General features: G+C 46.7%; 2 protein-coding genes across 2 annotated transcripts in view; one reads left to right on the plus strand and one right to left on the minus strand.

Moving 5' to 3' along the window:
- The first annotated feature begins 3,345 nt into the window (after nucleotides 1-3,345).
- On the plus strand, nucleotides 3,346-26,649 carry Lctl (lactase like). The gene is made up of 14 exons (XM_036193453.1): nucleotides 3,346-3,494; nucleotides 3,764-3,999; nucleotides 5,360-5,523; nucleotides 5,988-6,075; nucleotides 6,297-6,406; nucleotides 8,296-8,424; nucleotides 8,513-8,608; nucleotides 13,375-13,429; nucleotides 13,512-13,673; nucleotides 19,795-20,069; nucleotides 21,225-21,351; nucleotides 21,516-21,715; nucleotides 23,093-23,156; nucleotides 26,334-26,649. Exons 2-14 carry the CDS (start codon nucleotides 3,885-3,887, stop codon nucleotides 26,447-26,449), a joined length of 1,701 nt encoding a protein of 566 aa, XP_036049346.1. The 5' UTR covers nucleotides 3,346-3,494; nucleotides 3,764-3,884; the 3' UTR covers nucleotides 26,450-26,649.
- Zwilch (zwilch kinetochore protein) overlaps nucleotides 26,225-27,673 on the minus strand; it is a 33,449-nt gene continuing 32,000 nt past the window's right edge. The window contains exon 19 of the mRNA XM_036193452.1: nucleotides 26,225-26,584. The gene's annotated coding sequence lies outside the window, so the exon portion shown is untranslated. The remainder of the gene's footprint in view (nucleotides 26,585-27,673) is intronic.

Consider the following 27,673-nt stretch of genomic DNA (forward strand, 5'->3'; position numbering starts at 1 on the left):
GTTAAGCCCACCTGCTCTCTTCTAGAAGACCCAACCAAGTTCAAGCCCCAGCCCCACATAGCGCAGCTCACAACTACCTATAACTCTAACTCCAGGGGATCAGACGCCGTCTTCTGGCCTCTGCAGGTACCTGAATACACAGGCACAGATGCACACGCCCTCACATACACACACACAAATAAATACTTAAGTAGAAGATCAGAGCTACGTAGTTAAGGACAGTCCTGGTCAAGGTGAGGTCCTGCCCACCAGTGATCCATCACTGTCTTGGCTCCAGTCCCTATTGCAAGGTGGCTTTACCATTTCTGAGAAGAACTGTGGGAAATCTTTCTCAGAGACAAACTTTCTCTGACTGGCTTCACTAGTCTGGGGGAGCAAGGGGGGTGACAAGTGTCTCTCTTGAGAATAATTTCACTCCCTGCCAGGTGGGTAGCAGCTCCCACATGGCCTGGGAACCCACGGTGTCATCAGGACTGGGAACCAGATCCTTCATTTTGGTGAAGTCTAACGTCATAGTCACAGAGTTCAGGGGTCCTGACAGGGTGGTCAGCAATGGGCGCCATCTTCACAGTCTCTTGCTGGCAAGGAAGAGGAAGAAGCTGGGGTGGGAGGGCAAGAGAGGCTCCCAGTCTTTAACACACTTTGTTCTGTCAGCCCAGCTTGGCCACCAGGGGCTTTGAGCCCTACACAGACCCCAGGCAGCCACTGGAGACTGTGTGTAGAGCAGGGGGAAACAGGGGAACACACGGACGGACAGTGAGGAGAGGCACTAGCTATGAGGCCCTTTCCTCTCCCAGCCAGAGGCAGGCCTAGTCAGTGGGATTAGAGCCAGGCCTCTCCTCAGACCCCAGGCAGCCCCACCATGCTGGGCTGACCAGCCTTTCCAACATAAACACCACGAGGCCCAGGCTCCTGGGTAGGGACATTTTTCAGAGATGACATCAGCTCTGAAAGTGGTCTATTTCCTGCCACTGTCAGCCTAGAAGACAGCATGCCTAGAGCCCACTGGTTGGAAAGGGGGTACCACAGAAACAGCCCACAAGGGCTATGGTCACTAGAAGATGCATGTCATGTGAACATGACCAGGCTTGGCATTGCAGGAATAATGCAAGGAGAGAAAAGATCCTAACCCACAGGTCCCCACAACATGCTTGGGGTGGATACTCCAGTTGTCCCCTCTATCTGTGGCCATGGTCCTTCCTTCTTTGTACCATTTGGCAAGTGTTCCCATATCCTTCAAGGACCATGCCCAACACCTCTCAAGACTCTGTGAGGCTAGTCCTCACTCCCACCCATCATCCTGTGTACCCCTCTCCAGCCTTCCAGCCCCCTCAGACTCCAGCTGCTGCCAGGCTTGTGGAGGACGACACAGGGGACCCAAGGGTGGTAAGAACAGAGGGGAGGGACTGTGATGGCTGTTAACTGTCAATTTGATACAATCTAGAATCCCTTGGGAGAAGAGCCTCTGAGGATGCCTGTGAGGGGTTATTTTAATTGCATTAATTGATGTGGGAAGACCTGCCCACTGTGGACGGCTCCATTCCCTGGGCTTGGGGTCCTGGACTACATGAGAAAAGTGAGCTGAGCAGTAACATGCATGCATGATTTCATTCCTCTCTGCTTTTTGGCTACGGATGCAATGTGATCAACTGTCTTGAACTCTTGCTTGTTTTGACTTCCTGGCATTGGTAGACTATAATGTGGAAATGTGACCTAAAATAAACCCTCTCACCCCCAAGTCACCTTGGTTAGAGTACTTTACCACAGTAACAGAAACAAAACTAAGCTCAGCACCCCTATGGTTCAGTCAGTTCTCTCTTGGTCGGGGAGCCGGCCCCATTGTCATCCACAGAGATGCCAGGGACCCTTGGAACTGGGAGGAGAGGTCATGTCTAAGAGGGCCTCCTCTGAAAACTGAGCGGGTTTAACCCCACTGACTCGGGCACTGGGGTTAAGTACAGCAATCTGTGAAGGCTGTGGGACATCTACCGGGTCAGGCTGTGGGACATCCATCTGGTCAGGGTCTCAGTTACTTTTTGCTGGAACAGAACCCCTGACAAGAGCAGTTTAGGAAATGGCTTGTTCTGGCTCACGGTTCCGGGGTCCAGTCCATCATGGGGAGGACGGCAGAGCAGTAGGAGCAGAGGTGCCACATCACCTCTGCAGGCCGGAAGCTGACAGAGGTGGCTGCTGGTACTCAGCTCATTTTATTCAGTCAAGACCTCGGCCCATGGGATGGTCACAGTCACATCAGGCTGGGTCTTCCCACTTTAATCAACGCTATCTAGATAACTCCTAACAGATATACCCAGAGATGTGTCTCCATGGTGACTTTAAATCCCATCAAGTTGACAAGATTAAGCAGAACACAGCACTATCCATTCTTAGGCAATTGTAAACTTTCGTTTTGTCCCACACTACCGAGTGCTCACTGTCCTGGCTCTAAGGGGTCTAGGGTGAAGGGGCAGGCATGCCTCTGTATCCCAGGGGAGTGGGGCTCTGAGGGGAGGCAGGGACAAGTTCACAGATGACATGGGATTGCAGGGCTGGAGGACTGGGGCTGGGCAGGTCTAGTGACTTCCTGAAGGAGGAGGTGATGGCCTTGTGAATGCTTGGAGAACAGTTAGAGAAGAGCCAACCACAAAGGGTAAGGTCTGCAGCCCGAGAAAGGCGCATGCAGTGAAGACAAGGAGGCTTCAGGCCTAGTGGAGTGAGAGGATGTTAGAGGGAGACTCTTTTTTTTTCAAGACAGGGTTTCTCTGTGTAGCCCTGGAACTCGCTCTGTAGACCAGGCTGGCCTCGAACTCACAGAGATCTGCCTGCCTCTGCCTCCCAAGTGCTCAGATTAAAGGCATGAGCCACCACGGCCCGGCCCTGAGGTGGGGGACTTTTTGGTGGATGCTCATCGCCAGGAGAATTGCCTTGGGATGGAAGCAGGTGGTAGAAGTCTCGATCCACATGTCTTCACAGGCATCATCGACGGCAGAATGAGCAAACTAAGGAAAAGATGGGGGGTCTGAGGACAGGGGACTTAGGTGAAAATCCAACATCACCTTCTTGAGAGATTTTGCCATAACAGCAAGAAGGGTGAACTGAGGCATCATCAACCCAGCTGGTCCCAAGTACACACACCCACCTCAGGATGCCCAGGACTGTGCTAAAGGTTGCATGTGAGGCCTGGAAGGAGCTGGGAGGACCAGGTCACCTCCCACCTCGCAGCCCTTCTCTGGTAGGGAGCCAGCTGGATGCCCAGGGCCCAGCGCCTGGGCTGTTGCTGACTCAGTCCCTTCTGACCAGCTCAGCACTCTGGCCTATGTCCTCCCTGTGGGATTACTGAAACTCTTTGTTGGGATCAGGCCACAGACCACACCCCTGACCAGAGGCTTCTATGACTGTGGACTCTGCTCTGGGGGAAGTGCAGGCTCTAGGAGTCACTGAGGGAGCTGTGGCTGACAACAGGGGCCCTGGGTGTCAAGGGCTGAGGACCATCTTGGGTAAGATAGGGTCCCAGTGGGAAGAGGTCTTGTTAATAGCCAAGGACAGAGGGTCCTAGTTAGGGGGAGCACACCATACAGGCTACCCAGGAAGGATGCAGGAGGGCCAAGGGGACTCTGGGTTGTTGGGCTCCCCCAGCAGACTGGAACTTTCTAAGGCAGAGGTAGGTGAGATGCATGGGCCCCAGCACTCCATCACACCATGATCAGGCAGGGGCTGGTCTGAAGTTTGGCGCAGCAAACCAGCTTCTGCTCACTGTTTAACACAGGATTCCCCCCACTGCTGCTGTGTGCCCAGACAAATCACTCTGTGGCCTGTTTTCCTCGCCTCCTGGCCTATGTCCCTGAGCCCTGACAGGGGCTCTTAGGCATGGAGGTGAGTGGGGTATCATGAAGCCAGTGTGGGTCATCATCCTTGGGTGGATCCTGCTGGTGCCTAGGGTAAGGACTGCCAGGAGAGGATCCCCAGAAGAGGCATCTTTCTACTATGGAACCTTCCCACCTGGTATGTCCATTCCTTCCCTATTCTGCCCTTAGACTGTCTGTCTATCCACTTGTTGGTCTCTGTTGGCCTCCTTACCTTGGCTGAGTTGCCAAGGGGTTGGGTGCTCTGGTCTGGTACAATGGGAAACACCTCCAGGTGAATGTTCTAAAGAAAAACTTCCTGATAGGTGTGTGTGTGTGTGTGTGTGTGGTGGGGGGGTGTTTCTGTCCATCTTTGTGTCTATGTGGTATATGGTGCTGGAAATTGAATCCAACGTACAGCCTTGTCCATGCTAGGCAAGCACTTTGGTACTGAGCTACATCCTTAACCCAGAGACATTTTAAAAGTTACTAGAATTCGGGTTAGGGATTTAGCTCAGTGGTAGAGCGCTTGCCTAGCAAGCACAAGGCCCTGGGTTCAGTCCTCAGCTCCATTTAAAAAAAAAAAAAGTTACTAGAATTCATCAGTTAATAGTACTTAGCTGGGTGGTGGTGGCACACGCCTTTAATCCCAGCACTGAGAAGGCAGAGGCAGGCAGATCTCTGTGAGTTTGAGGCCAGTCTGGTCTACAGAGTGAGTTTCAGGACAGCCAAGGCTACACAAAGAAACCCTATCTTGAAAAAACAAAAATAAAAACAAACAAAAGAGTGCTTACTGCTCTGTAGAGGAGCTTACTGCTCCCAGCACCCACATCCATGTGGTGACTCACAACTGCCTGGAATCCCAGCTCCAAGGGATCCAGGCCCCTTTCTGGACTCTTCAGACACCTGTTCTCACATATTCCTCAGCCCCCAAAACTCAAATTGATAATAAAAGATAAAATAAAAATCTAAAACAAGTTGTTAAAAATCTATAGACATTAGAGTTGTAATTGCACATAAATTTTTCTTAATTAAAAAAAAAATGCCTTTAATCCCAGCACTCAGGAGGCAGAGACAGGCAGATCTCTGTGAGTTCAAGGCCAGCCTGGTCTATAGAGAGAGTTCCAGGACAGGCTCCTAAGCTACAGAGAAACCCTATCTCAGAAAAAAATTTTTTTTTAAATGTGCATTGGTGTTTTGCCTGCATGTATGCCTGTGTAAGGGTGTTGGATCCTAGAACTGGAGTTACCAATAGCTGTGAGCTGCCATGTGGATGGGGAACTGAACCCAGGTCCTTTGGAAGAGCAGCTGGTGCTCTTGACAGTGGAGGCATCTCTCCAGCCCCCACAAAATGTGTTTGATTACTGTATCTTCCCTCTCCTTGCCCCCTATATTCCTATTCTGGGGAGACGGGGCAGGCCATCGGGTAGGTGCCCTGAACGTGGGAAGCATGGTTGGAGTTTCCAGTGTAGGTGAAGCTGGGGTGGCCCAGGGCCTGGTGTGGGGGCCTCTCTCTGCAGGTTTCTCCTGGGGCGTGGGCAGTTCTGCCTACCAGACAGAAGGTGCGTGGGACCAGGATGGGAAAGGGCCCAGCATCTGGGATGCCTTCACGCATAGCAGGAAGGGGCAGGTGCTGGGGGACGACACAGCAGACTCAGCCTGTGACAGCTACTATAAAGTTCAGGTGAGTGAAGGGGGCTGTGTGCGCCATCCTGCCTGAGAGGTGGGGACATTTCACTGACGATGTCAACCTGATGTTCTGCTAATCATCCTGTACCCAGCCAAAGAGGGCGGGGCAGAGATGGCTAGGGCTGTGAGTGCCAGGAGGTAGGAAGAAGGAAAACGAAATGGGCCAGTACCTTAGTCCAAGCCATCAGGTACCAAAAGGCCAGCGACTTGGCCCTGGAGCCTTCAGGAGGGCATGGGGCAGCTCACCTTCAGAACCCCTTTTCTCATTCAAGTTTATGGGAATCCTGCATGGACTTCTCACAAGTTCCCCCAACCTTTTGTCTGTGAGCACACTGCCAGAATGGAGAGGGAATTAGTAGTATAGCCCTTATAGAGGACCCCACTTGGAGCTACAGATAGGTGTGATTCTCTAGGTCTCCAAGACTTGTCTTCCCCTGAGTCCCCACCCTGTCTACACAGGAGGACATTGCCCTTGTGAAGGAGCTACATGTCAGCCACTTCCGATTCTCCCTGTCTTGGCCACGGATCCTACCCACAGGTGTCAGAGGTGAGTTACAATAGTCCCTCCCTAGGCTCTGCAGGGCTCAATGTCAAGTGATGATGACCAGCCCAGGAGCATGGATTCAGCAGGTAACCGGACTCCAGGCATACCAACAGCATTCGACTGTGGCTCAGGACATCGTGGGCTCCGGGTGCTTCAGCCTGCAGGCCAAGGGACCCGAGAATGCTATACCCCACAGGAAAGGCCAAGTTCCGTTTCACTTTCAGCTGAACAGGTGAACAAGAGAGGAATCCAATTCTACAGTGATTTCATTGATGCCCTGCTGAAGAGCAACATCACCCCCATTGTGACCTTGCACCACTGGGATCTGCCTCAGGTGAGGGCCAGGCAGGCTTAGAGGAGCTAGGTTCAGCAGGAGGGAGTCTGGTGTGAGGACCTAAAGTGACCAAGAAACGGGGCAGAGCCTGGGGTCTGGCTCTGGATAGAAAGATGTGAGGAACGACTGTCTTAGCTTACTTGTGCTGCTCCACAGAACGCCAGACTGGTGAAGTTAAAAACATCAGAAGTTTGTCTCAGTTCTGGAGGCTGAGAAGTTCAAGGTCAAATGCCAAAAGAATCAGTGTGGTGGGGGCTGGTCTGTGCTTCCAAGACCAGGTCTTGAACACTGTGTCCTCTAGGGGGCGCTGTGTCCCCGCAAGGCAGAGGAGGAAGGGTGACAGGAAGATCCTATTCATGAGGAGGTTTCCATAACATCCATGGGGCTGGAGGGAGGATGGCTCAGTCGTTAACATCTGCCATGCAAGCATGAGGGTTCACTGGAGGACCATCCCCAGCACCCACATAAAAAGCCAGGTGTGGTGGGTGGCATGTGCTTATAATCCTGGCACTTGGTGAAGACTGCCACCCAGCCTAGCACAATCAAATCCATGAGCTCCAGTCTCAAAAATAAGGTGGAGAGTAATTAAGGAAGACACCTGTCATTGATTTCTGCCCTTCCAGCCTCCCCCCCACCCCCCACCCCCACATACACATATAAGCAGCATTTGCTGGGAGGCCATGTTGCTTGTAGTAAATGAAGAATGTGGTCCTAATGTTTCACACAACATTGGCATAAGGAAAAAATAATCAAAAAGAAAAAAAAATCCTTGTGTGTGTATGTACGCTGCTTCGTACTGAATCCAGGACCGTGCTTTCTAGACAAGCACTCTACCACGGAGCTGAAAAAGCCTAGGCCCAAACAATGCCTTTGGACTCAGGTTTGATGACATGGTGTATTCCACGGGTTTTGTTCAGCCTTTCTTTCCTGTGTCTGAGGCAGTACCACTTGCTCTCATCCATGACCACCATGCCCAGCCATGTCCCAGCACGCCTGAGAGATTGCTGTCAACGATCAGGCAATTTTTCCTTCCTTTACCTGGGCCCAACAGGGCTCACAGCCATGCCAAGGATATGGCTGCCTGTGACCTGTGCCAAATGGTGCTGGGTCCAAAGTTTTAAGGAGGAATGGGGGAGAAGGTGGGGTGTAATCCATGCATTGAAGGGTAAAGGGAGAGGGTAAGGGGGGGTGGAATGCGGGCTTCTGGGTGGGAGGAGCGTGCTGTAGAGCATTATTGGAGACTGGAGGAGTGGCCGGAGGCCCCAGCTCCAAGCTGACTGGAAATTGGGTCAGGGAACTAGTAAAGGCTGGGGCAGAGGACACATCAGGTTTGCAGCTTCCACTGACTTGTCCAGGGAGCATCTCTTCGAGCGTACCAGGAGGGCATTAGGTAACCAGGACGGATGGATGACTGGCCCTGTCCATGGACAGCAGGCCTCTGCCATAGAGGTGACCTCACACCAACAGCTGAGGTCCCAGGGAATGCCCTCAAAATTCTTACCAGGGCTCTCCCACCAGTGCCAGCCTTCTATATCACAATGGACATTCTAGACATTTCCCCAGGATCAGAGCTCACCCAGCACCCACCTAGGCACACCTCAAGCTTGCTGAGGTCTGAGGATGACCCTGAACTTCTGATCCTCTTGAGTGTGCTAGGATGAGAGGCTTGTGGCCCTATGCCCATTTTACATCTTAAATCTTCCTAAGCAGGCATTTCCACAGCCTCTGCTCCCTCCAGTTTCTGGCTCGCTCACAGGATGAACTCCTTTGCCCTAGAGGCCCTGTGCCCCACCCTGCGCCTCTGTTCCGGCTCCTGTAGCAGTCCTCCACGCTTTCTCCAGACATTCCTCCAGTCTCCCCAGGGTACCAGCTTCTCTCTCTGTTGGCAGATGCTCCAGGTCACCTATGGCGGGTGGCAGAATGCAAGCATGACCCGATACTTCAGGGACTACGCTGACCTGTGTTTTGAGGTCTTTGGGGACCGAGTAAAGCACTGGCTCACATTCAGTGATCCCCGGGTAAGTGGGGCTCCTCCTCAGATGGGGAGACAGGGATGTCCCCTGTTGTCCCCTCGTGGCACTGGGGTCCCCACTGCTGTCTCTGCAGACAATGGTAGAAAAAGGCTATGAGACCGGTCTCCACGCACCAGGCCTGAGGCTTCAGGGCACTGGTCTGTACATGGCTGCACACCATATCATTAAGGTAAGCCAGATCCTTCTGGGGTGAAGGTTAGGCTCCAGGTGGAGTCCCAGCCTCAGGGGTCACGTTGATCCTCTACCACATCAGTATGTGCCATGGGCCATTCTACTCTGAGGAGATGTAGAGGGCACATCCTACATCCTATCACCTCACTGTTTCTCCACTATGTAGAGGTACGACACGACAGCATCTACTGTTGGTCTTCCCCAGAGGATAGAGATAGGCATCTGGAAATCTGTATGTGTAGGTATAAACTTTATGAAGAAGTATGTGGCTGTAAATAAGGGACAAAATGAGCAAGAATAATAGAAGGAAGAAACCAGAGGTGGCAAAGGCCAGCGGGAAGGAGTCAGAGTGACCACTGGTATGACCTGGGGTTTGGGAGGAAGTGGGAGGAACAGTTTGGAAGCACCGTCAGGGGCAAAGCAGACACATCCTGTTCCAGTTTGGGCTCCAGTGGCAGTATTCAGGGCAGCCAGTCGGCTGTCTGCAGGAATGGGGAGGAAACCTAGGAGAAGGTGAGCGCTGAGGAAGGGCAGAGACAGTGAGCTGCTTACAAGACATGAGTGAAAATACAGGAGCGATGCTGGGGACACAAAGCTGAACTCTCCCCAGGGGACACCTGGCTGGAAGGATAGACCACGGGTGACACATCGACCTGAGTTCATGTCAGGGAAACGACTCTCATAGTTCTCTTACTTTTTATAAAACTGACTTTGTGTTTTGTTTTGAGATAGGATTTCTCTGTGTAACCTTGGCTGGCCTGGAACTAGCTCTGTAGACCAGGCTGGCCTTGAACTCACAGAGATCCATCTGCCTCTACTTCCTGAATGTCAGGATTAAAGGGGTGCACCACTAGTGCCCGGCTGATCACACAACTCTTTATTTTTTTTTTTATTAATTAAAAATTTTCATTTATTTTACATACTGACCAGTTTCCCCTCCCTCCTCTCCCCTTTGCTCCCCACAGCCTCCCATCTACCCTTCTCCCCATCCACTCCTCCTCCACCTCTATTCAGAAAGGGGCAGACCTCCCATGGACATCAACAAAGCATGGCACATCAAGCTGAGGCAGCACCAAGCTCCTCCCCCTGCATCAAGGTGGAACAAGGCAACCTAGCATGGGGAATAGATTCCCCAAAGCCAGCTCAAGCACCAGGGACGGGTCCTGACGGCACTGCTAGGCGCACACAAACAGACCAAGCTACACAATCGTCACACACATGCAGACATGGGTCTCATGCAGGGTCCCTAGCTGTTGGTTCAGAGTCTATGAGCTCCAATGAGCGCAGGTCAGCTGCCTCTGCCACACAGCTCTTATAAAGAAAAACATTTAACTGTGGGCTGGTTTAAAGTTTCAGAGGTTTAGTCCATTACCATCACAGTAGGGAGCATAGCAGCAGGTGCTGGAGAAGGAGCTGAGAGCTACATCCTGATCTGCAGGCTCAGAGAGAGAGAGAGACAGAGAGACAGAGAGACAGAGAGACAGAGAGAGAGAGAGAGAGAGACAGACAGACAGACAGACAGACACAGACACAGACACAGACACAGACAGACAGAGACAGAGACAGACAGACACACACACAGACAGGTTGGGCTTGGCATAGGCTTTTGAAACCTCAAAACCCAACTGCTGTGACACATTTCCTCCAACAATCCTTCAAATCTTATCAGAGTTCCACTCCCTGGGGACTAAGCATTCAGATAGGAGGGAGTTGGCATTCTTACTCAAAGCACCTCTCTGTTACTGTGCTCAAAAGCAGTGTGGTGAAGAAAGGGTTTATTTTACTCACAGATATGTATGCATGTACGTGTGTACACATATACACACACTTATCCATCACCAAAAACAGTGAGGGCAGGAACTCCAGCAGGGCAGAGCCTGGAGGCAGGAGCTGATGCAGCGGCCTTTGAGGAGTACCTTACTGACTGCTCCACATGGCTTGCTCAGCCTGCTTTCTTCTTCTTCTTCTTTTTTTAAATTCTCTCATACAATACATCCCAACCACAGTTTCCCCTTCCAACACTCCTCCGAGTTCCTCCCCCACCTCCTCCCTTCCCCAGATCCACTTCTCCTCAGGCTCCCTTCAGAGAAGAGCAGGCCTCCCAGGAATAGCAACCCAACATGGCTTAACAAGTTACAGTAAGACTAGGAGGCAGAGCCAGGTGGATCTCTGTGAGTTCGAGGCCAGCCTGGCCTACCAAGTGAGTTCCAGGAAAGGCGCAAAGCTACACAGAGAAATCCTGTCTCGAAAAACAAAACAAAAACAAACAAACAAACGAACAACAACAAAAAAAAAAAAAAGAAAGAAAAAAAGGGGTTGGGGATTTAGCTCAGTGGTAGAGCGCCTGCCTAGCAAGTGCAAGGCCCTGGGTTCGATCCTCAGCTCCAAAAAAAAAAAAAAGACTAGGTACAAACCCTCACATCAAGGCTGGGTGAGGCAACCCAGTAGGAGAGAAAGGGTTCCATGAGCAGGCAGAAGAGTCAGAGACACCCCCACGCCCACTGTTAGGGGGCCCATAAAAATACCAAGCTAACAACCATAACATATGCAGAGGACCTAGCACAGGCCCACGCAGGCTCTGTGAGCTCCTGTGAGTCCTGCTTAGGTGATTCTGTGAGCCATGTTCTTCTCCTGGTGTCCTGTAATTCTTCCTCCCCCTCTTCCACGGGGTTTCCTGAGCTCCAAAGGAAGGGACCCGATGGAGATCTCTAATTTGGGCTCTCTCTGACTAAAGTTTGGCTGTGGATCTCTGCATTTGCTCCCATCAGCTGCTGGAGGAAGCCTCTCTGATGACAACTTTCTTAGAGCCTACTTTCTTATAGAACCCAGGTCCACCAGCCCAGGGGTGGCTCCACTCACAGAGGTCTGGGCCCTCCCCATCAATCACAAATTAAGAAAATGCCCTGCAGGCTTGCCTACACCCGGTCTTACAGACATTTTCTCACTTGAGGTTCCATCCTCTCTGCTAGCTTGTGTCAGCTGACATAAAACCAGCCACTTGTATGGCAAGCATGTTGTAATCCCAGGGCTGGGGAAGCTGAGACAAGGATTCTTGGAGCTTGCTGGCCACAACCCAGTCTACTGGAGCAAGCTTCATCCAGGTCCCCATGAGAGACCCTGTTTCAAAAACCATGGTGGATGGCTCATGAGGAATACCACCCAAGACTGACCTCTGACCTCCACATATACATGCACATGTACCTGCATGCTTCAAGCGTGTGTACACACACACACTTACGTGTGCTTACACGCATACACACACACACACACACACACACACACACACACACACACACACACACACACACGATTGACCTCTGACCTCCAAACTCTGACCTCCAAATATACATGCACATGTTTTGCATGCTGCATACATGGGTGCACACATATACACGCACACACACACACACACAAAGCAGAAAGAGGATGCTGAAATAAGGGCTTTTGGGGAACAACAAGTAACACTTGAAACCTTTGCAGCCTGAAATATTTGAGTTTTCACATGAGTGAGTCTCAAACTTCAGCAGATGTCAGAAACACGTGGAGACCTTATTTAAACAAAGATTGCAGGTGGGCTTGACGACACACCTGTAGTCCCAGCATCTGGGAGGTGGAGGTAGGAGGTGTAGCAGCTCTTTCTTGTTGGACTTTCTTTGGACCACCAAGCCTCCAGAAAATGAACGGAGATTTATTATGAAAGCTTGGCCTTAGCTCAGGCTAGCTCTTATAACTTAAACTAACCTGTTTCTATTAATCTATGTTCTGCCACATGGCTCTTTCTCTCTCCTCATTTTGTACACCTGACTCCCTCTGTGTCTGGATAGCTTAATACCACAGGCCTCAGAGTCTTCCTGAGTCTGTCTGTCTGTCCCTGTCTGTCTCTGTCTCTCTGTCTGTCTCTGTCTGTCTCTGTCTCTGTCTCTCTCGGCAAGTCCCGCCTAGTCTCTCCTGCCTAACTATTGGCCAGTTAACTCTTTATTAAACCAATCAGGTGCCTTAGGCAGGGGAGGCAAAACACAGACACATCTTCACGCATGTAAACAAATATCCTACAACAAGGAGGGTTAAGAGTTCAGAGCCAGCTTCAACTACATAGCAAGTGTGAGGACAGTCAGGGTTCCATGAGACCCTGCCTCAGAACAAAAAACAACAAACCACACAGGCTGCTGGGCCCTGCTCCCAGAGCTTGCTTCAGTAGGTCCTGGTGAGGGGCCTCAGGGACTCACATTTCCCCAAATCCTCAGGAGCACTGCTGCCTTTCTGGAGACCTAGGCAAACAATTTAGAGACAATAAATGATGGGTTGAGGGTAGCTCAGCTGGCAGCACATTTGTTTGGCGTGGGCAAGACCCTGGATGCAGTCCCTAATGTGGGGGTGGGGTATCAACAGCGGTAAACACCAAGTGGCTTCTGCCCCTTTTAGACTACGCTTCCTCCACAGTACAAAGGAAGTCGGAGGGAGGGCGTCTGTGGTAGTTGAGACTGGATTAGAAAACATGGGAAATCTGAAGTTGGAGCTCAAGTAGGAAAGGCAAGAAAGGCCACTCCCCGGCCGGCAAGATGGCTGTGGGTGGACACTTGCTGAGAACAACAGCCTGAGTTCAATTCCTAGAACGGTAGGAAGGAGAGAATCTCCTGCAAATTGTCCTCTGAACCCCCCACCTCCAAAGTAAACAAAAGAGGAAAGAAAGAAAGGGAGGAAGAAAGGAGACAGGCAGGCAGAGAAATGGAAGAGCCAGGTCCATGAATGATTTCCTTTTTTCAGGCACACGCCCAAGCCTGGCATTCTTACAACACCACATGGCGCAGCAAACAGCAAGGTGAGCTGGGACCCTCAGGCTCAGACACAGGCCCAGAGGAGCCAGATCCTGCCTCTCTCTACCCCCATTTCCTTCCTTTAAGGCATGGTGGGGATTTCACTGAACTGTGACTGGGGGGAACCTGTGGACATCAACAACCCCAACGATATTGAGGCAGCGGAGAGATACCTACAGTTCTGTCTTGGTTGGTTTGCCAACCCTATTTACGCTGGTGACTACCCCCAAGTTATGAAGGACCACATTGGTGAGCCAAGCCATGTTTTTAACTCATCTTCTCATGTGTTCAAGTATATATGTTGAGGTGTGCATGTATATTCATGTGGGAGCCAGAGAACAATCTCCTTAGTTGGTCCTCAGTCATCACCCACCTTGTTTTTGAGCTCACTAAGGTGGAGCTTGCTGAGTAGGGGAAGCTAATAGGCCAGTGAGCTATAGGAATCCACCTAACTCTGCCTTTCCAGTGCTGGAATTCAAGTACATACCACCATGCTCAGTTAAAAAAAAAAATAGTGTGTGTGTGTGTGTGTGTGTGTGTGTTCATGCCAAGGCACAGGTGTGGAAGTCAAAAGACAACTCTAGAGTTGGTTTTTTCTTACCAGGGGATCCAGGGAATGAACTCAGGACAACAGGTTTGCACACCAAACACCTTTATCTGTTGAGCCATCTCAACAGCCCACACTTAGCCTTGGGTTCTGGTAATCAGGTCCTCATGCTTACAAGACAAGCACTTTACCAACAAAGCTATTTCCCCAGCTCTAAACTTTTTTTAAAAACTATACATATTCATTGGGCTGTGTGATGTTTCAGTATATATGTACACTGATGTTTACATCGGGTTAAACACGTGTTATTTATCATTGCTTTATGTAAAAAACTCTTCAACCTCTTTCTTCTAGCTTTTTTTCCTTTTTATTTTTTAATTAAGTCATTATATTAATTACTCTCATATTAATTACATTTGTCACATTCATTGATTACACTGACAGTATTCATTCAATAACTATATTATGATATTCATTAATTACATTAATTGTATTGATTTATTACATTCATGATATTATGTCCTGATACTACTGTCCATTTGTGGGGCTTTTCCATCACACAATCATTGCTCTATATTCCTTTCTTCTCCATCTTGAGATAACGTCTAATCTTCCTGTCTCTATGAATCTGTATATTCTATACATTTCATGTAATACAATTCTATAGTATTTGCCAGCATCCTTAGCCACTAGGAAGTTCGATTAAACCGCTTTGAGAGTCCATCTCACCCGAGTAGAGTGGCTGTCAAGAAAACAAACCCTCGACAGGATTTGGGAAAGGAGAACTGGTTTTACTGCTGGTGGGAGGAGAAACTGGAGCAGCCACTATGGAAATCAGTGTGGTCTCCTCAGAAAACAAAACAAAATTTACAAACAACTAAAAACAGGACCAGAGAGATGGCTCAGTGAGTAACAGCACTTGCTACCAGACTTGATGATCTAAAATACATTCCATTTTCCAGGGTGGAATTCTACAAGGTGGAAGGAGTGAACAGACTCCTTCAACTTGTCCCGACCTACAGTGTTGCCACGGTAACCCACAAATTATAAATAGGAACTACTAAATGACCTAGCTATGTATCACTAGACTACGTAACACAACACACTGAAGACACTTAGATATTCATGTTTATTGCTGAATTGTTCACCATAGCCAGGAAATGGAACCATCCCTAGATATTCATCAACAGATGGATGGATAATGAAAATATGGTATATATACAAAACAGAAATCCCCCGCGGCCACCCCTAAGGCCCCCCCCCCCACACACACACACAGGGTTTCTCTGTCTAACAGCCCTGGCTGTCCTGGAATTCACACTGTAGACCAGGCTGACCTGGAACTCACAGAGATCCATCTGCCTCTTTTACTCCCCCATCCCCCAAGTGCTGGGGTTAAAGACATGTGCCACCACTGCCTGGCTACACAAAGGAATTTTTTTGCGCATTAAAAAGAGAAACAATGACCTTTGTAGGCAATAGATGGAACTGGAAATTACATTAATCAAAATAAGTCAGAATTAGAAAGATAAACACTGAATGTTTCCAAATGAAGACTTTAAGTTTTAGTGGTGCTGGGCTGTGGTGGCGCATGCCTGTAATCCCAGCACTCGGGAGGTAGAAGCATGTGGATCCCTGTGAGTTCAAGGCCAGCCTGGGCTACAAAGCGAATTCCAGGACAGCCTCCAAAGCTACAGAGAAACCTTGCCTTGGGGGGAAAAATTTTTTTAGTGGTGTGTGTGTGTGTGTGTGTGTGTGTGTGTAGGGAGGGGAGTTAGAGATCATAAAGGAAGGGGGAATAAGGGAAAAAGAGTACTGGAATACATATGGCAAGAGGGATCAACTGAGAAAGAGGGTGTTGTAGAGTATTATTTTAAGATGTGTTACATTTGTTTATGCTGTGGAACATTTATTTAATGATGCAAAAATGTGTCGCATTCTTTTATGTTGCATCTGTTTAACTCTGTGAAGTTGTGTTCCTGTGCCTGTCTAAAACACCTGATTGGTCTAATAAAGAACTGAACGGCCAATAGCAAGGCAGGAGAAATAGGTAGGGCAGTGGGCAGAGAGAATAAACAGAAGGAGAAGAACATTAGAGGATCAGAGGAGCAAGCAAGAGAACAGGGAGAGGACACTAGGGGTTAGCCACCCAGGAACTCAGTCAGCCCCTGAGTAAGAATGAAAGTAAGATATAAAGAAGAAAGAAAAGGAAAAAACCCAGAGGCAAAAGATAAACAGAATAATTTAAGTTAAAGAAAGTTGGCTAGAAACAAGCCAAGCTAAGGCTGGGAATTTATAAGTAAGAATAAGACTCTGTGTATATTTGGGAGCTGGGTGGTGGGCCACCCAAAAGTGCAAAGAGCCAAAGAGAAAAAAAAAAATTTTAGCACCTAATGTGGGGTGACAAATTTTTTTTTCCATTAAATTAAGCAACTGCTGTCCTAATCGGTGATTGCAACTCCACAGCTACCAGCAGCAGTTCAGCCACACTGGCCATAGCCAGGCAGGATTCTGTTCCCTCAGGCACTGGCTCTATTATGGCTAAAGGGAACTTTACCTAGATCTCTATTCCTCTATAGAACTCAGGAGTCAAAGGTTCAGGTGAAATTCTGCTGGCTCAGAGGCTGAAAAGAAAGTAGCTAACCTTCTCTCCTAAAATAGCACATCTTTCTGCTCCACCCCCACGTAAGAACCCTAGCTACACATGGTTCCTCCCTACCACTTCCTGTTGTTAGCTAGTTGCTGACTCAGCCTCCTGACCCCAGGTTAACTTTATTTAATCAAACAAATGTAACAAGTCTTTACATAATTAAACAAATATTCCATAGCATAAATGAATGTAACACATCTTAAATTAATACTCCACAAGAGGGTAAATAAGGACAAAGTATATCTCTTAGTCAGGGTTTCTCCTGCTGTGAAGAGACACCATGACCACAGCAACTTTTATAAAGGTTTAGTCTATTATTTTCATGGCAGGAAGCATGACAACACATAGGCAGCTATGGTGCTGGAGAAGGAGCTGAGAATTCTACAACTGAATCTGTATACAACAGGAAAAGAAAATGCCATACTGGGCCTGGCTTGAGCATATGAGACCTCAAAGCCCACTCCCAGGGACACCCAAGGCCACACTTCCCCACAGTTCCTGTAGTTTTTGTTTTGTTTGTTTCCTTAGGGGGCTCATCACCCAGCTCTCAAATAAATACATGGAGACTTATCCTTACTCATGAATGCCCAGCCTCAGCTTGGCTTATTTCTAGCCAGCTTTTCTAACTTCAATTAACCTGTTTCTCTTCTTTCACATTTTGCCTCTGGGCTTTTCTACCCTTATTCTATGTATCTTTCTTCCCTTCTTACTCCATGGCTGGTTAGGTGGCTGGTGGCTGGCCCCTGGCATGCATCCTCCTCTCCTTTTCTTGTTCCTAGCTCCTCTCTCAAGCTTAGACTTCTCCTATTTATTCTCTCTACCTGGCAGCCCTGCTTATCCCCCTCTCCTGTCTAGCTATTAGTCATTCAGCTCTTTTTGACCAATTTGCCTGTTTTAGACAGGCACAGCAATACAGCTTTACAGAGTCAAACAAATGCAACATAAAACGAATGCAAAAATACTTTACGTCATTAAACAAATGTCACACATCTTAAACCAATATTCCACAAGTGTCAGTCTCTATGAGCTTATGGGGTCTCTTTCATTCAAACTACTATCGCATAATAAGACAACATACGAAAATGACACCATGAAACCCATTACTTTGTATGTTAACATGACTGGACCTAGCCCTGTTTATTAGACACATATGGTAGTAGCTACTGTATGAGACAGTGCAGGGATAGTGCCTGGTATTTTTCTAGTTACTAAATTTGACTGACAGCAATAACATGCTGATTTTTTTTTCCCCCGAGACAGGGTTTCTCTGTGTAGCTTTTGTAGCCTATCCTGAAACTTTCTTTGTAGACCAGGCTGGCCTGGAACTCACAGAGATTCACTTGCCTCTGCCTCCTGAGTGCTGGAATTAAAGGTGTGTGCCATCACTGCCTGGCCATGATGATGTTTTAAGGATATTAATAATACACACCTTTCACTCTTGAATCAAAGTCAATAGTCTCCCTGCAAATGATCTTATTGTCCTATTAGATCATTGTTTGTTTGTCAGAGTATATAATGTTATAATCAGTGATCTGCATCTTTTCTTCCTTGAACATGTATCTAGGGAATCGTTCCATGCTGGCAAAGAAAGTGTTACCTTATTTATTCTAATGGCTACACACTGTGGTACCGATGGCCATTCAACAATAATTATTATTATTTTAGGAGGGGTTTAGATCTTAGGAGTGTTTTGTCAGTACGCATGTCTATATACCATATGTATGCATGGTATGCATGGAGGCTAGAAGAGGGCATTGGATCCTCTGGAATTGGAGTTACAGCTGGCTGTGAGCCACCTGTGGGTGGTGGGAACTGAACCTAGGTGTTCGGCAGCAGTGTTAGCTGCTGAGCCCTCTCTCCCCTATCATTGGTACTGGGGGTCAGACCCAGGGCCTTGTGCATGCCACATCCTCAGTTTCCCACCACTTATTTAGCCATCCCTTAGCAATAAAAATCTAAGTTGTTTCCAACCCTTTGCTACTCAATTTACAGTGAAGACACCTGAACAGATCCTTTTCCACGTGTGGGCTGAGGACAGGATAAAGAGGTTTGGAGCTTGGTAGTTAAAAGACATACTAGAATAGGGCAAAATTTCCCAGCGCAGAACCTGTCCCATTCTACATTGTTAACAAAGTAGGAAAACATCCATGACTCTCCCCTACCACCAATGGCCTTCCAGTTTCCTTCTAGAAGGAGCCCACAGTACCAGTGCTTCAATGTAAGGAACAATACAACCCTGCTTTTCTCAGATAGTTAAGGAGCTGTCTCTATACCACTCACCATTAGTGAGTGAAAATATTCCATTCTTTGGCTGCTAGGGGTCCAATCAAGGGCCCTGTAGATGCCTGTCAAGTACTCTACTACTAGGTTACACTCCTAGCTACAAATAGAAAGCAATATTAAATTTTGAAACTTTTTTGGTAGAGCCTGGGGAGATGACTCAGCAGTTAAGAGAACTTGCTGCTCTTCCAGAGGACCAGGGTTCAGCTCCCAGCATCCACAGCTCATGTTAACTCCAGCTCCAGAGGAGCCAACATCTGCTTCTGATCTCAGTAGGCACTGTACTCATGTGGACACACACATAAACATACATATAATAAAAGCAAAATAAATCTTTAAAAGCTAAATTCTTTAGATGATGTTCAAATGTCATAATTCCAGTTTGAAAGGCCAAGGGTGTATTTTCCATTCAGCTAGATTTTTTTTCTTTTTCTTTCTTTCTTTTTTTTTTTTTTTTTTTTGAGACAGGGTTTCTCTGTGTAACAGAGTTCCTGGCTGGCCTGGAACTCACAGAGATCCACCTGCCTCTGCAGTGCTGGGATTAAAGGCCCCTGCTGCAGCTGGATTCTTTAAAGCTCATCTTTATAACAGATGAATGCTTGCCTGCTTGTATGTATGTGCACCATGAGTGTGTGTACCTTGTGCCTTTAGATGTCAGAAGAGGGTGTTGGACCTCCTAGAATTGGAGTTATGGCCAGTTGTGAGCTGCCATGTGGGTGCTGAGAACGGACCCTGAGACCTCGGCAAGAGCAGTAAATGCTCTTATGTGCTGAGTCACTGTTCCAGCACCAAAGCCCAGCGTATACACCACCGTTTCAGCAGCACTGTGTGGGACAACGCAAAATGACTGTGACAAATAAGACCTGGTTAATTCTCATATTCTCTCCTGCCAGGAACAAAGAGTGCAGAGCAAGGCCTGGAGATGTCGAGGTTGCCCACGTTCTCCCTTCAGGAGAAGAGCTACATTAAAGGCACGTCTGACTTCCTGGGACTTGGCCACTTCACTACTCGATACATCACTCAAAGGAAATACCCCTCCCAGCAGGGGCCCAGCTACCAGAATGACCGTGACTTAGTAGAACTTGTGGACCCTAACTGGCCAGATATGGGGTCTTCATGGCTCTATTCTGTGCCATGGGGATTCAGGAGGCTTCTCAACTTTGCCCAGGTACTTATCCCATCAAGCTGTGTAAGACTTTCAGACCTGAGTTCTGTCTCTTCCAGCAGACACTTAGGTGACTAGATAGGAAAACTGATCAAACAGTAGGTATGGAGGCACACGACTCCAAGCCCAGCCCTTGGGAGGCTGGCTGCAGGAAGATCAGGAATTTAGTCAGCCTCTACACACTGCATACTGAGCTCAAGGCCAGTCTGAACTGCATGAGACTCTACCTCCAACAAAGAAAAACACCTCAAAACAACAACATAAGGCAATAAATCCAGCCCCTGCACTTCACAATCCACTACACATAGGCCTTGCAGACTTATGCTTATTATTATTATTATTATTATTATTATTATTATTATTATTTTGCCAGAGCTGAGGACCGAACCCAGGGCCTTAGCAAGTGCTCTACCACTGAGCTAAATCCTCAACCAGACTGATGCTTATGTAAACAACCACTTCCATTTACAGATGAAAATCTGACATTTAATTTCTGTGCACCACAAGGGTAGCTGGTACCCCCAGCGGTTAGAAGAGGGAACTAGTTACAGATAGTTGTGAGCTGCCATGTTGGTGCTGGGAACTAAACTTGGATCCTCTGGAAAACAACTTTGAGTCATCTCTATAGCCCCTTAGCCTAAATTTTTTAATTTACCCTTCAACAATTTCATCCATGTATGAGATGTATTTTGATCACATCCACCTTCCCAACGAATTTGCCTCCTACTTTTACGTCTTTGTGTGTCTGTGTGTGACCCATTGAGTTCAACTGGGGTTGCTTACATGCACATAGGTAAGAGACTGTTTCCTGGAGTATTACTCTCACAGAGGGCAAACAACCAGTAAACACCACTGAAGAAAATGACTGCTCCTCTTTCAGGTACATTTAGTCCTTAGAAGGCCCACCTAATTTGAAATGGAATTTATGGGAAAGAATAAGACCTGAAGTGCATTTTCCCAAATAAGGTCAATTTATTGAGAACTATATTCTTCCATTATCAACTCACCTGCCTACGCTCATCTCCCAACAAGTGTTACTTGACACCGATTAAGTGATACCTACTAAGAGCTAACATGCACTTCATTACAATATGGCAGGCACGTGACCCCACCACTTGTATGTCAGATGTTTGGTACTCATTCTTGCCTCACTTTCAGACTCAATATGGTGACCCTCCCATATATGTAACAGAAAACGGAGCATCTCAAAAGTTGCACTGCACGCAATTCTGTGATGAGTGGAGAATTCAGTACCTCAAAGGGTACATAAATGAAATGTTAAAAGGTAAGATAAAACAGATTTGTCTTATGTTTTTTCTATTTAGACAAAATTCAAGCTATCATCTACTATCAACTAAAACTTGCTTCTATATCTCAGAAACAACTCAATACTATCTACATACTTCTAAGAAAATGAAATGTATTAAAAATGGAATCATGTCTTCACAGCTATAAATGATGGTGTGAATATAAAAGGGTATACTTCCTGGTCTCTGTTGGATAAGTTTGAATGGGAGAAAGGCTATGCAGATAGATATGGATTCTACTATGTTGAATTCAATGTGAGAAACAAGCCTCGCTATCCCAAGGCTTCAGTTCAGTATTACAAGGAGATCATCTCAGCCAACGGGTTTCCAAACCCACGAGAGGTAGGGCTAACTTACCCATGATGTTTGTTCTGTTCTTATAGGAACTAATAACTGGGTTGGAGATTTAGCTCAGTGGTAGAGTGCTTGCCTAGCAAGCGCAAGGCCCTGGGTTCGATCCTCAGCTCCAAAAAAAAAAAAAAAAAAAAAAAAAAAAAAGAACTAATAACTGAGGTGCACCACACTCTTCTCCTCCTTCTAAGGAAGTGGATGGGGAACATGCCCCCCCACCTCTCAGCACCCCTGCTTAGGATGGGGTAAGCACACCTCAAGATTTCGTCCCTTGCAGCCAGAGCCTCAGGGTGACAAGAGTCCTGCGTGTAGTAGGTTCTAACAGAGCGAATCAACAAAGGTTTCCACTGCTTTCTGGGCTGTTGGACCAGGGATTGGCCCTGGTTTTACTTATGACAGGCCAAGGCTTCTACCACTGAGCTCCAGCTCCAAAGGCTGCCTTTCCCCTAGCTAGCCCTAGAACATTCAAACAGGAAGACAAACAAAGATGATCAGATGGGAATTCTGACCATTTAAAAATGTTACCCTGATGCAAATACTACCCACTCTTCAATATGTAACAAGTCCTGTAAATCAAATGTAGAACTATATCTTTCCCCACCAAATGGCAGAGCCAGATACATGCACTGCCTCCAAGGCCAGACTAAAGAGAAACACACTCTGAGGTTTTAACACCTATCAACCAGGGAGTCCTGCTGTCAGTATGATGCCTGCACCTCCTAGGCCCAGGGGATCCAACACCCTCTTCTGGCCTCCAAGGGCAGACACAGGCACACTAAAAAATCTTAGAACAAACAAACTACCAAATAGTTCTAATAACCTACAAATTCCCCACCAGCTCTACCTTGTCTATAACTGCATCTATAAGCATGGACTGTAAGTTATGTTTTAGGTTTTAATAAAAAAATTGGAAAGCAAATCTGACTTCCTTGCTAGAATTGCTTCAAAGCGAACCCAGTGGGCCTAGAAGTCAGTGACTACCGCCCTGAGCTGTTCACTCTGTCAATACACCTGAAGCTGGGGTGTATCTCAAGGTCAGCTTCAGCTACATAGCCAGTTTGTGGCCAGTCTACAATGAGATCGTCCCCCCCAAATTAATAAAATCCAAACTGTATTTGTCTTGGTGAGACTGAAGAGCTGGTAAAGGCTTTTGCTGCCAAGTCTGACAACGTAATTTTGATCCCTGGGACCTAAGTGTTAGCAGAGAACTGACTTCTGCAAGTTGTCCTCTGACTTCCGCTTGTATATACCTGCACACACACATACAAATGCATATAAATTAAAAAAAATCTTTCATTTATTCTAAAAATAATTTCAAACATAGAAAAACATAAAGGCAACCTTGCTTATCAGGTGGGTTTTTATTAGGTGGAAAGCTGGCGTCTCAATGCTTTGGAAACTTGCTCCATCAACAACCAGATGCTTGCCACAGGTGAGGACATTCTTTTCTTTGATGTGTAATTTTACATGTGATGGCATTACCAAAAGTCTCAAAATGATCTACCCAATATCAATATTCCCAACCATTTATGACTAAAAATGTTTTTTTCTTTAATATTAATTTTTGTCTTGCAAGCATATTTAAAGTTTTATTTTTGGGTGCTAGGGCTACTAGAAGGCAGGCTTTTGTACATACTAAGCAAGCTAAACTCCCAGCCTCTACCTCCCTTTGTCCCTCCACATCTACCTACCTACCTACCTACCTTCCACTCACTTAGATATACATATTGAAGCAAACATGGGCTACATCAATTCCAGACTAATGTGGGCTAGAGACTACCTAAAAAACAAACAAACAAACAAACAAACAAACAAACACAAAGAACCACAGCAAAACAAATTATGTGAGAGAGAGGCATGCAGCATATGAGAAGTGGGGAGGGTAGACTCCTGTGTGTGGGCCTTTGTGTGCCAGCCAGAGGACAACTTAGTGTTACACGCAGGGACTTCGTCACCTCTCAGAGCATAAGCTTCTCACTGGCCTGGAGCTCATCAGTTAGTCCAGACCGCCAGCTAGCTCTGGGCTCTTCCTGTCTCAACTTCCCCGTTTCTCGGGGGTTCCAAGTACACTGCACCTTGCCATTTGATCATTTTTATGTGGGTTTTAAAGGTCAAACAAGGCAAGCACTTTACTGACTGAGCCATGCCCCATTCCCAAAAACAATTTCAAGAACTCTAATCATTCTTTTTGAATTGTACTTTAAATTTACGTGCCTACATCTGGTCTACAGAGAGAGATCCAGGAGAGGCACCAAAACAACACAGAGAAACCCTGTCTCAAAAAAAAAAAAAAAAAAAAAAAAAAAAAAAAATCTTTTTTTTCCTTTTCAATGTGAATGGGTGTTTTGTCTGCATGTATGTCTTTGTATCATGTGCATGTCTGACACCCAAAGAGGATAGAAGATGGTGTCAGATCCCCTGGAACTAGTTACAGTGGTGAGCTGGCATGTGTGAGCAAGGAATCAAGCTTAGGTCCTCTGGGAGAGCTGCCAGTACTCTTAACCACTGAGTCATCCCTCCAGCACTGGCCCTACTTTTGAGACAAAGCCTCACTAACTTGCCCGGGATGACTATTTTCCCCCCTTTGCTTGGTTGGCCTTGAACTCAAAGAGATCCGCCTGCCTCTGCCTTTCGAGTGCTGGGATTACAGGTGTGCTCCACCACCACCCGGTTCTGGGAAACTCAGTAATCCAGATAGGCCTTGAACTTGTGATCCTCCTACTCCTGCCTCCCAAGTAACTGGGATTACAGGCTTGCAAGAGATCTTCAGCAAATAATTATTCAGTACCCCCTAATATGTGAGGGTTATTTTAAGCCTCAGAGATGACAACAATGAACAAAGTACTGTCCCTACTTTAAAAGGCATCATTTTCTTTTTCTTTTAAAGAGCTTTTTTTTTTTTTTTTTTTTTTTTTGGTTTTTTGAGACAGGGTTTCTCTGTGTAGCTTTGTGCCTTTCCTGGATCTCACTCTGTAGACCAGGCTGGCCTTGAACTCACAGAGATCTGCCTGGCTCTGCCTCCCAAGTGCTGGGATTAAAGGCGTGCGCCACCACTGGCCCGGCCTTTTTAAATTTTTTTGAGACAGTGTTTTTCTGTGTAGTCCTGGTTGTCCTGGAACTCACTCTTTAGACCAGACTGGCCTTGAACTCACAGATCCCAGATCCGCCTACCTCTGCCTCCTGGGGGCTGGGATTAAAGGAGAGAGAGCGACCATCACTGGGCTAAAAAGGTTTCATTTCTTATGCAATGGGATCTAAAAGGACTCAAAATACAGAATACCACCAATGTTTCTGAAATCCATTTTTCTGCGTAAGGGCAATCAAAAAAATATACTTCCTATTTTAACATCATCCTTTAATGTGGGATCAAAGCAGGTGGTGCAGAAACCCTCTCAATGAACTGGTATATGACGACCATGTACCAGCATCCCCATTCCTAAATAACCAGGCCATGTAAACCATAGTCCACCACATCAAAGTAAGTGCAACATGTTCTAATGCAGGACTTGCTGACGAGACTGAGTTTCATGAGAAACACGCCTGTTTATTTCAGTCACCAGGATGCTCAGTAGAGAAATCAAAGCGGGTTGCATGAAGGTCTCCTACTGGATTGGTGCACGTACCTCTTAGCTCTTTAAACCACAGAAGAATTGTCAAATAATTGTTTAAGTTTTAAATGAACTTTTGTGTCAACAAAGAAATGAGTTTGTCTTTAATCCCAGCACTTGGGAGGCAGAGGCAGGTGGATGGATCTTTGTGAGTTCGAGGCCAGCCTGGTCTACAGAGCGAGATCCAGGAAAGGTGCAAAACTACACAGAGAAACCCTGTCTCAAAAACCAAAATAAGAAATGATTTAAGAATTATCATTAGAAATTGTAATATAGACATTCTTACATCTCTTAAGGGTATATAAGATATATCAAGAATGACACACTCAAAAAGCTAGAAATAATTCCAATAGATTATTTATTTGTTTGTTTATTTAGAGGCAGGGCTTCTCTTTGTAGACCAGGCTTGCTTCTGCCTCTCCAGTGCTGAACTAAAAGCATGCACCACCACACCCAGCCTACAGGTTCTTTTACAAGTTCCTCAGTAAAAATCTAGAGAACCCATGGAATATGGATGCTAATATTTTGAAATTAATGCCAGTATAAATATTATCCATACTCAGGCTCACAGAAGTTCCAGTGAAAGAACCAAATCTAGGCATTCCCAGATTTTCTGTGACATTTCCCGCTCTCACATAAGTTTTGTGTACAGGAATTTCCCAGAACTGTGCATATCAAATTGATGCTCTGCCTTGCCACTATGCCCCCAGAACACCATTTCAAAATAGGTTTGATTTACTAGCTTGGTTCCTTTTTACCAAAAATGGGGACAATTAGGTACCAAAGTGGTAAACCGGGTGGTGGTGGTGCACACATTGAGTCCCAGCACTTGGGAGGCAGAAGCAGGTGGATCTATGAGCCCGAGGTCAGTCTGGTCTACAGAGTTCCTCCCCCCCCCCCAAATAAAAACAAAAACATAAGAATCCACAGTGGTACCTCTTCTCTAGTTTTTGCTTCAAAACAAAGTTCACTCCTGGTGGAATGTTCTCTGTCCATTTCAGAGCCCTTGCTTAGGCACATGCTCGTGGCTTCGGAGATTGTGGTACCCACAGTCTGTGCCCTCTCCATCCTCACTGCTGCCCTGCTGCTAACACTCCTCCTCAGGAGCCACAGTTGAGAAGGGATCTCATCTCCACCTTCATCTTTCAGAGAATCTTCAGGATCACACTTCTTTTCTGCTTCAAAGATTTATGTGATGTCCATTTTTTAGGCTCTGAAAATTACCTTTCTCCCACTTCTTTTTTGGTTTGTGCTACAATTTAAGAATCAGAAAATAAAAATAAGCATAAATAAAATGAAAGTGACCTGTAATCTCAACTGTCTTGAAGTTAATATTTTGCTATAAATCATGCACATATTTCGTTTTTCAAAATTAGGAATATAGTGTATAGTTTTATAACTTGGATTGTTTTTCATTTATCTGGAAATATTACATATGACTGTCACCCAAGCACTGCCCTACACCGTCACTCTAAAATCCTTTCAGGCTGTAGATTATTAGCTAGGCAGGTAGGCAGCAAGTGAACGGGAACATGTGTGTGCCGAGGGAGACTATGCATGCCAGTCACTGCTAGAGCCAGCAAAGAGACACTGTGAAATATCAAACTGTGATGGTAAACCAAACATCCCCCCAGGGAACACAGCTTTCTGTTTAATTTAAATAAAAGCCAGGCAAGGTAGTACATACCTTTAATATCAGCACTCAGAAGACAGAGGCAGACAGATGTCTCTGAGTTTGAGGCCAGCCTGGTCTTCACAAATGAGCTCCAGGACAGACAGAATTACACAGAAATACCCCATCTTAAAGTCCCTTTATTATTATTATTTTTCCCTAGGTAAGTCCCTTTAACTATGATAAAAATTAATCTCCATTTATTAGAGGCCAATGGGGCTTCAGAGGGAATGGTAATGTCAGGCATTTTACTCATTATTTAATTATATTTATTTTTGTTTCTGAAACAAAAAAAAAAGAGGTCTGATGGGCAAGGTACTGGATCTCTGTTTCAGGTCAGCCTGGTCTATACCATGAATTCCAGGTCAGCTAGGGCTACACAGTGAGATCGTCTTAAACACACACACACACACACACACACACACACACACACACCCCAAAAACAAACAAAAACCAACAGAGGACTTTCCTTAATCCTTTTGGCTAATACCATCTCAAAGTAAAATGATTTTATTTTTTAGGTTTACCAAGTCAGGGTTTCTCTGTGTATCCCAGGCTGTCCTTGAATTCAGAGCTTCTCCTACCTCTGCCCACCAAGGACTGAGATTAAAGGTGTGCCCCACCACAGCCTGGTGGTGCTTACTTTTTTATTTTAAAACTCAAAGTACG

The sequence above is a fragment of the Onychomys torridus genome, chromosome 7 (assembly GCF_903995425.1).
Source record: "Onychomys torridus chromosome 7, mOncTor1.1, whole genome shotgun sequence".
In the NCBI taxonomy this organism is placed as follows: Eukaryota; Metazoa; Chordata; class Mammalia; order Rodentia; family Cricetidae; genus Onychomys; species Onychomys torridus.